Genomic DNA, 9,886 nt, shown 5'->3' with positions numbered 1-9,886 from the left:
AACTCGTAATGCTCTCTTAATCTGTGCAAGATGGAAACTGGAAAAGGAAGGTGCCCAAGCAAAAAGAAAATTGTCCAGAATTACGCTGATGGCTTTTTCATTATTAACTCCTCAGTTACATGCAAGGGCTTTTCCTACACACTTCTCAGCTAAGATGAACGTGGTAGTGCAAAGATAATGAAATGTTCACCCTGAAAACATTAGGCAGATAATATTTCATATTGGAACGCAATGTACGGTTGAAATGAGTCTGCAGATGACAGATGCATGCACACACTGAAATCTGCGAAAGCATCAGTCATAGCAAAACCGATCGTTCCTCCATGCTGAACAAAGGTAAAAAAATGATACAGGTATGACATAACAGGGACATAATACCGTAAGCCTGAGGTAGGGGAATGTATTTTATCCAGGGCAGAGCCCTCCTGTGGTTTTCTCAGACAAGAATTATGCTGAGTTATATTTAGAGAATAGAAAGAAATTTCAGCTGATTTTGGAAGTCACTGTGGTCTGCAGATCATACTGTTTTCAGATGATGGCTAGCAATTCAGAGAAATTAACTCAGGCAAATTAAGTAAAAAACTATTTACTTCTTTAGCTAATAGTTGTATAAAGAGAAGCCCACCAAAATGAAAACTTCTGATAATATCAATATAAAAATAGAGAGATTGGATCACTTACAGAATCTCTACTCTGCTCCTTCATTGTTGGTCTAGAGGCAAGGGTAGTCTCAGATAGTGGTGTTTGTCTATTATATGTTTTTTCACCATTTCACTAGAGACTGGGAAAAATTAAACAAATAATTTGCATTAATGCTGCCCTGCTTGTATGCATGCAATTATAATATTTAGGTTATCTAAATTCACATATCCAATTCTTACTTCTATTTTAGCTATTCTTAAAAAGCACTTAACCGAACATCGTGAGAAGTTGGCAAGGCTTAGTTCTTTTCACCTCTCCCCAACACATTAGTGAAGAAACAAAAACTTGCGGTATCTTTGCTAATTTTTTTAAAAATAAGTATTTCTAATCTTACATGAGGGACCTTCACATCACGGCACACTGCCAGTGAATATTCTGAGGGTGTTTTATGGTTTAATTTTCCCTATGGCACTCGACAGTAGCAATGCACATGTTGTGATGTGAAGGAGGGAGCACATCTGCACATGTAGAGGAAACCAATAATAACACTATTGCACTTTGAAGAAGTCAGCACGATACAGCCCACTGAGAATAGCTACATTCTTGAAGAGCCCTGCTTTTTTTAGTTGACAGGTTTAGCCATCTGCTCAATTTATGTACATTTTGGGTTTGTTTAGTCGTGCCTAAGATTTCTAAACATTAAGGAATTTTGGACAGGACACTGGCGCTTTGGGGAATTTTTACTTTGCAACTTCAGTACATGCAGGTGTTTAAGGTAAACTGGAGTTTAAACTGAATTCTCTTGTCTTTCTGTTTCTTCTAAAATGAAGACTAATACATGAAGATTCTGTAGGCAGAATAACTTTGTGCTGAGCTAGGTTTTAAAGTTAGATGTTTCTGTGCTGAATAATTAGCAGTTCCCTGAATTTCCAAACAGCTGTGTGGGGTTTGCTTCCAGTTAACACTGTCCTCTCTGTATTACATCCAGTTACCTTGGATGTTTCGTAGGCAGTTTTCCCTTCTGCTTGAGCAACAGTTAAAATACGTTCAACACTTAACGGAAGATGGTTTGTATACGCAGCACATTAGGAATTCCATCTTGGATCACTGACAGTGGATCTTCTTATAAACTGATCCTTTTTGAAAGCTCTCACCTATTTTGTGTCAGTTTTCTACTAGCAAGGTAAGAAATACTACTGCAGTTGTTAGCATATGTCAAAACATCATATATTTTCAGGTGCTCTCATTATAATTTGCTGTCATGTAATGATTAGGCACATGCCCAGATGGTGATTGTAATTTCCTTACTCATATCAATGAGCTGTTATTCACATGAGTAATCTCACTGACTCTAAATGGATTGCTTTTGTAGCTAACTGCTCCCTCATGGAAAGGCTGACAATATGGTCTATAGCAAAGCATAGTTAAAAGCCAGCTTCATAATGCAGAACCTTAAATTGTCTTCACCGCATGTGGGCAGCCAGCTAGGAGGCCTAGGTGTCCCCAATTCCACATGATAAAACCTATGAAACTAATTCGTGTTGACCTGAAGTTATGCAGGATCTGCCTCACAGTAGAATAACATCACTATTAATTTATTAAGGTGATACAAGGTAAATTTATGTTCCTTTACATTCTGATTAGCAGCAGTATCATCCTTCCTTCAGGTGCTAATTAATGCCTTTCTTGTTCTAAGCAGGACTGTAAAATGGATTTAGGATTCAAAGACTGTAACAACAGGACACCTACCAAGAACACCTCCGCTACTACAAAGAATTTCTCTGCCTGGGAAGACTATAAGAGCAGTGTTGACGACATACAGTACTTTCTTATTGGGCTGTACACACTTATAAGTCTGGCCGGCTTTATGGGAAATCTGCTTATACTAGCGGCTCTACTAAAGCGCAAGCAGAAGACAATAATAAACATTCTTATCGGTAACTTGGCCTTTTCTGACATCTTAGTTGTGCTGTTTTGCTCTCCTTTCACACTGACATCCGTCCTGCTTGACCGATGGATGTTTGGCACTATCATGTGCCATGTAATGCCCTTCCTCCAGTGCGCATCGGTTCTAGTTTCAACTTTGATGTTAATATCTATTGCTGCAGTCAGGTACCGTATGATAAAATATCCCCTTTCTAGCAATTTAACAGCAAAACAAGGCTATTTCTTAATAGCGACCATTTGGGCCCTTGGCTTTGCCATTTGCTCCCCTCTGCCAGTTTTCCACAAAATTGTGGACCTCAGCAAAACTCTGAATTTAGAGGCACTGGAGAACAGGCTCTTGTGTATTGAGTCATGGCCTTCTGATTCCTACAGAATCGCCTTTACAATAACCTTATTGTTCATGCAGTATATATTGCCGCTGGTGTGTTTAACCGCTAGTCACACCAGCGTCTGCAGGAGCATAGCTTCCAGACTGTCAAAAAAGGAAAACAAGTTTGAAGAAAAGGAGATGATAAACCTAACTCTTCATCCCTCTAAGAGTACCGGCACGCAGGTGCAGCCCTCCAGCCATTCCGGATGGAGCCGTGCCTTTGGCAGAAAGCACCACAGAAGATACAGTAAAAAGACTTCAAGTGTGATGCCAGCTATTTCAAGGCATCATCAGGATACTCATTCCAGAGACCTCCCGGAAACCTCTGGCACAGAAAAAAGCCAGCTCTCTTCCTCCAGTAAATTAATCCCTGGGATACCTGTCTGTTTTGAGATGAAACCAGAAGAAAATACAGAGATCCAGGACGTGATTACGGTATCCCGATCAATCATCAGAATTAAGACAAGATCAAGGAGAGTTTTTTGCAGACTGACAGTGCTAATCCTAGTTTTTGGTTTCAGTTGGATGCCTCTTCACCTTTTCCACATTGTGACGGATTTTAATGCCACTCTCATTTCTAACAGACATTTTAAATTAGTATATTGCATATGCCATTTACTGGGTATGATGTCCTGCTGCTTGAATCCCATCCTCTACGGGTTCCTTAACAACAGCATAAAAGCTGATTTAATGTCCCTTATTCCATGCTGCCAAATACCATGATTTTATGTGCCCCAAGATAAAATAAAACAAACAAGTTTAGCTTTCAAGTCTACTGACGTGTATAGCTGTAAAAGCTAAATTAGTTTAGTTTAGTTACTCTGACTTGGTTGTGATCAGTAGCATTTCGTGTGAATGGATAGCTCTACTGCTGCATGTATTTCTTGCATTGAGCAGAAATATATACATATACTATCATATTCTTCTATCTGTTACACATAGGAAATCATGCCCAGTGTACAAAACCAGAATACCATTTTCATTACCTGAAGTATTGGCAATCTGTACTTTGGAATTAAACAGAATATATAATGAGTAATAAATGTAAGACTACTTAGACATATCAGTATTAGCTGTCATAAAACTATAATAAAATACATACCGTTTACTAAATAACTATTGTTGAGACTATTTCAGTGCCAACTTTGTCTGTTTTCTGAGATAATTAAACATCTGTTTCTGGATGTGATTAGAAAAATATTTTTCCTTAGCTCTTTGACTCATACTTTGCCGTACCTTTGCAAGATGCTTTGCTGCTGCTTCCCAGATCGCCTTATTCCCTGGAACGGGTTTGGGGGTAGTTGTTCTTGTCTAGATTGTTTCCATCTCACTGTGTTTACCCAGTACAACCTATCTCTGATTTCCTTAGCCAGTTTTTACTCTGGCTTGTCATTTTATGTAATTTTCAGCCAGGCCTGAACTTATCTATAGTTATGCCTTTGTTCTTAACAGTGATGACTCCCCTGAACGTACAACATGCTCCTGATCAGAGTAAGCCTTCATTACCTAAGTAAGCGTGAGTGGAAAGAAAAGGAAAATGGAAAGACAGCAGGATTTTTTCCTTTCCTTCACCAAAAAGCAAAAGCTTACTGCACTTCATTATAGGTGACCCACTTGCTTGGAGAGCTGCAACAGCTTTCAAATAAGCACACGCATGTGTGCGTGCACGCACACGTGCGCGCATCTCCCTCCCCTCTCTCCTTTTCTCCTTTTTAACCAGACCAATACTTTTTCTTCCAAATTTAAATCACATGTATCTTCCCTAAGGAAGTCATATTACATTTCATAGCACAAATGCAAAGACTATACATATATGTATATATTCGCTCTTCCCCCCCGCCCCCCCCCCCCCCCGGATTACTCTAACTTAATAACCCGTCTCCACCTTCAAGATTCAGTAAATGTACAAAGCCTCTGCCCTGAGTTTTAAGCTGTAAACCCTCTCCCCAGGTCTAGCTGGTGATTATTTCCTTCTCTCCATTAAGATTTCTAATCCAATAGGCTTTTTACATAGCCTTTCCAGGCTGAGAAATAAAGTTATTGTTTTTATAAATGGATGGACGGGAAGGGTCATTGTGCATTTTTTGCCTTGAGGTACTTCCCTTCCAGTTAGTCTTTAAAAGTGAAGGCAGTTCTTTTATTTTGAGGAATTGTCAAATTATTTTTATCACAATGTTACAGTTCCGAGACCTTTTCTCCCCAAGCCATCATCTGCTAAGGAGTTTATTACATACCAGCTGGTAATATCTTTGCTTCTATCATTAAGGTATTTCCCTGAAGTCTAGTTCCCAGTAACCCGTTGTTCTTTGTTTTCGCTGGTGATATACTTTAATCGTTTCTTCCTGGACACTGACTACTGCATTTTGCAGATTAGTATCTCCTAAAAACCTACAGTATGTCATTTTATAGAGTACGAATGGTACAGAAAACAGAATATTGGAACAATAGATTTTAAAAGAGCTTTTAAAAAAGTTTTAAATAGTTTAATATAAAAATAATTATGGCTGATATTGGTAGATAAACTTAGGAAAAAAATAACTAAATCCACAGCCAGAACCCAATGATATAGGTCTACAGAAGTTACCGCAGTTTATGCCCTATTTATGTCTACACATTTTCATGTCATTGTAATATATCATTTAACCTTATTTATACCATGTGATGTAACCAAATAGTGTAAGAGGATAAGAAACCAGTCACATTGTTTCAGCTAGAAACACTCCTTCCAGCTTTTTTTTTTTCAGTTTTCTCTTCTCTTCCTTCCTACTTGCTATTTATTTTCTATTCCTTCCTTTCTTTATATACTTTCAGAATTTCAACCATTTTTAACTCCTACACTTAGGATTGTTATTTAAATATAAAATAACTGTTTATTCACTAATTACTCTTTTCAGATCAAATTGTACTCACTGTATGTGACACACAGAATCATGCTAGGACTTGAATAAGGCCTTCCTCTAGTTTCTGAGGTGCACAAAGATTAGTCTGTACACTGGTGATTTTATGTGAGCCCTGTCTTATCCTGGATGGAGTCACTGGCCGTGCTCCCTGCTCTTGACACTGATCAAAGCACAACAAATTGCAATGTGGCAATAGAGAATTAAATCAAGACAGCTACTGAACTTTTTAGTCCCGTGCCATCTAAATCTGTCTTCTTCTCTTTTTTAAGATGATCAAAGGTGGGAGAATGTGTATTTTCTTTTTATTTATAGACCAATCATCATCATTATAATTTGACATCTCCAAAATGTCACTGTCTGAAATGTTAACTAAAATTAAAATAACTTTTCCACCTTCCACCTTCCTTCAACAGCCAGTATAACTTGGTCCCAGTATCAGCAAGGAATACATAAGAAGCAGACAGGAGCAGTAACAAGTGAAATCAGACAGGAGCCAATTCCCAAAAGAGTAACTTCTATGAGGAAACAACTGAACCATGCATTTAAAGTTTTCCCAGTCTGGAACATGGGGAAAAAAAAAAAAAAATTCAAACCACAAGGATCCCCCCGCCCCATGCTTGTTGAGTAGGCCTCAGCTAGTTTGAGCTGCAGTAGATGCTCCTATGGGCTTTATGTACAACAGTGACTAGCAGTGTGATTTTGTCTCCATTATGTATGTCAATATGTAATGGGAAGATGTATCTCACCACAATATCCAATGACATTATATCATTCTCATATGTGTACAGGTCTATGTACAGGTACAGATATAGCTATGTACACTTCCTAGAAAATAAAGCACATGAAAATGGATTTTCAAATAGCACATTTAATCAAGTCCTTAGGTCAGCTAAACTACTATGGGTCAATTCCTTCTGTAACTAAAAATCTAAATAATGAGGAAGGTAGAAGGTTTGTTTTGGTAGCATCTGCTCAATGCAATCAGAAAATGCCAGTTGCAGAGCCATCTATTCACTGGAGTTAGAAGAATGAAGGATTGTAATGGTATAGTGATCCCTCTCTATTAATAAAAAAAAAAGATTGGAAAAAAAACCCTCTCAGACAGCTGGTCTTTGTGTATGATGAATGTTAAAACTCTTATGACTTGACTCATATGAAGAAAATAAATGGTTTTTTCAGTTGTACAAAATAATATCATTGGCAAAGTTGACTTTTTGTAAATGTCAAAGATTAAATGTTGTTAGTAGCTGGCTTTTGTCCCTCCTTTTTCAGCAGAGAAGAAACAGATGCCCATTAAGTGCTGGCGCGGCCGGGTCACTCCTGAGCCAGGCAGGCCAGTGGGGCCGAGGATGCCAGGAGCTCCCTCGGGGCTAGCACTGGAGTATATTTATTTAGGTTGTGGGGAAGAGGTTGGAGCCTCTGTGGTTCTCCATAGTGCCATGGCAACAGTGGCCGAGACAGGCGCGTATGGCTCCCATATGTCTAGAGCAGCTGCAATCACAGCAGGCAGTGCAGAGTCCCTTCCTGTGGTGGGGCAGGCAGGGGCACCGCGTCCCAGGCAGATGCCGGTGGCTGGTGGGGGAGAGCCAGCCTTGGGCAGAACTGCGGGCATGGGAGAGCAGGCAGCAGGGACACAGACGGAGAGGTAAAATGCATTGCCGCTGCCTTTGCTGGTGGTTGCAGCCTTTCCAGGCGTGTAGCCCTGTTCCTGGAGCCTGGAAGCTCTTGTGACAAAACGTTTCCTTCTCAGCAGTGTGAACACCTGAGGAAAGGAAAAGAACCCCACCATCCACCGAGCCGAAGATGTGCGAGAACCAAGAAGAGCAGCACAGTCAGGAAGAAAAAAGTCCGCTCCCACTCATGCTGAGGTAGGCTCCAGCTCTCCTTTTGAGAAGTATAGGACAGGTGACATGGAAAACTTCCCTAGCTAAAGATTACTAACAGATTAAAAAACCCTTCTGTAATCCATAGGGGTCTGTCAACTATCATTGCACTTTTGAAAAAAAATCAATAGTTTTCTCACAGTAGTCCCAATATCTCTCTGTGCAGCACACAAGATAAACGGTATTAAACGTCATAGTCTCCTGAAAGGCATCCTTCATAAATACTGTTGGCTCCAGGAATTTAGCCTTTGATTTTGATGAAAGCCAAATTATGCCTATACTATTTATAATGAATATTTGAAAATATATTGGTATGGTCTGAAAGTCTAGAATTTTTAAGCCTGAGAACTGTCTTAGGGCAGTGACAGGTCTCTGGTCCTAGACCAGGCTCTTCTTTTTCCCCCCACAAGACTGAAATAATGGTATAAAATCATGGCCCTCATGGAGGACCTTTATAAAGACTGTTAGGTAAATTTCTGAGCACTTTTTGACCATGATGTATGGTTTATAAGCTCTGAGGTCAGGTTTCTTGTTCTTCCATTTCATGTCTTTTTATATACTATTGAATCCAAAACCCCCTTTTTTTCTAAGGCAAGTTCCATGCAGTATGTAATGAAGACTCCTGAAGTTGCTTGGTTTTGATCCAACAGTATATATTTTTGTTGGAGGTGTATTTAATTGGTTGAAAGTTGCCTTTCCACTGAAGGTAGGTAGAGCTGCTGTTATTGTTCATGTTCAGATGAAGTGACTTTTGACAGGAAGAGAAACAGAACACAGAAAGAGAAATAAAAGCATACTCACACTAGCACTAGCTAGCCACATTGTGCCAGTGACAAAGGAACCCGTCAGAGCCAGACCCTTCTCAAGTACCCGCCAGGGCCAATGAGCCTGTGACAGTACCGCTGAACTTTGCTCATCGCACGTGTGGCCAGGAAGCCTACTGCAAATTTTTGAATCTTGGGAAATAAGAGCTAATAAATGAGTATGGATACACGTGCCCTTACCCCTCTCAAAATGTTTCTTTAAAGCAAAAACATTTTCTTTCCAACCATTTGATAACAACATTTTTGCCTGTGATCGCTCGTAATGCATCATTCTGTGCCATTAAGTCCATCTGTGTCATCATACTATGGTATGATGCTATCCATGTGCCAGTGAGTCTTACCACAGCACCTGTTTTTAAATCTCTGCAAGCTCAGAGCTACTAGCGACATCTGCTCTACGCCAAAGGTTCCCATGATCTCCTGGCCTCCTTATTAAACTTTGTCTCGCTATCTATAGTAAAAAAAAAAAAAGCATAGTACAGCATGTCCTTGGTAAAAATAGTCTTAGTGATTCTGACACAAACTTTGTCAAAAACCTGACTTCCCCAGAAAGAATATCACTACAGACAGGAAGATGTGGTCACAGGGTATTTAAAAAAGCTGAGCTGTGCATTAAGAGTACAACTAGCATCGTTGTTATAAATACATTATAACTATACAAGTCAGATTTTTATTAATCTTGTTTGCTTTTGAAAAGAAAATACTGCAAAATATTTGAAAGATATGAAATTACTTCATTACGTACTAATATTAGGAAATACTGTCACAATCCAAGTTCAGTGCTTTTGAACAAATATGAATGCTTCTTTTTGCCCTTGTAGTCACATTAAGATGATCCTTTTAATAATAAGGTTTAAAAATACTCCTCTGGGAAATTATCAGAATAGTGATTTGACATTCAAGACTAAAGTAGGTTGGCCCTGCTCTTACATCCAGTTAAACAAATGTTTGCTTTGTCTTAGCAGGAGAAGGCTCATGTTTATATCACTTGAATGCCACATTAATTGGACATTTTTGAGCAGGAAACATTTATTACTGTCCCTGTGAACAAAATAATGTACAAAAGGATTTTAAAGGTACTTCTGGTGCAAAATTTCTCCAGAGGAGTAACTTGGTGATAAGCAAACAGTTGTTCATCTCTTCAGACTCAGCAGGAACCACAAAGACACAAAACCCATTTAATGGCAGGCCACAAGACCATTAATTATAATTTTAACTATGTCTGCTTTTTTTTTTTTTTTTTTTTTGGAATGGAGTGAAAAACGGCTAAGCAAGGAGATAAATAAATACAAGTAATCTTAGTGCCTTTTTGTACCTTAC

The 9,886-nt window shown here is 39.0% G+C and overlaps 1 protein-coding gene across 1 annotated transcript; it reads left to right on the top strand.

The window, feature by feature from the left end:
- The first annotated feature begins 2,350 nt into the window (after positions 1-2,350).
- Positions 2,351-3,682, top strand: NPY5R (neuropeptide Y receptor Y5). The gene has a single exon (XM_075499248.1). The coding sequence runs from the start codon at positions 2,351-2,353 to the stop codon at positions 3,680-3,682; it is 1,332 nt and encodes a 443-aa protein (XP_075355363.1).
- Positions 3,683-9,886: the final 6,204 nt, after the last annotated feature.

The sequence above is a fragment of the Mycteria americana genome, chromosome 4 (genome assembly GCF_035582795.1).
Source record: "Mycteria americana isolate JAX WOST 10 ecotype Jacksonville Zoo and Gardens chromosome 4, USCA_MyAme_1.0, whole genome shotgun sequence".
Lineage (NCBI taxonomy): Eukaryota > Metazoa > Chordata > Aves > Ciconiiformes > Ciconiidae > Mycteria > Mycteria americana.
Note: the sequence above shows the minus strand (reverse complement) of the source record. Positions and strands in the feature narration are given on the sequence as shown.

Bases quoted from the DNA above. Each gene is read 5' to 3' on its own strand.
- NPY5R (XM_075499248.1), top strand. From the start codon at position 2,351: ATGGATTTAGGATTCAAAGACTGTAACAACAGGACACCTACCAAGAAC.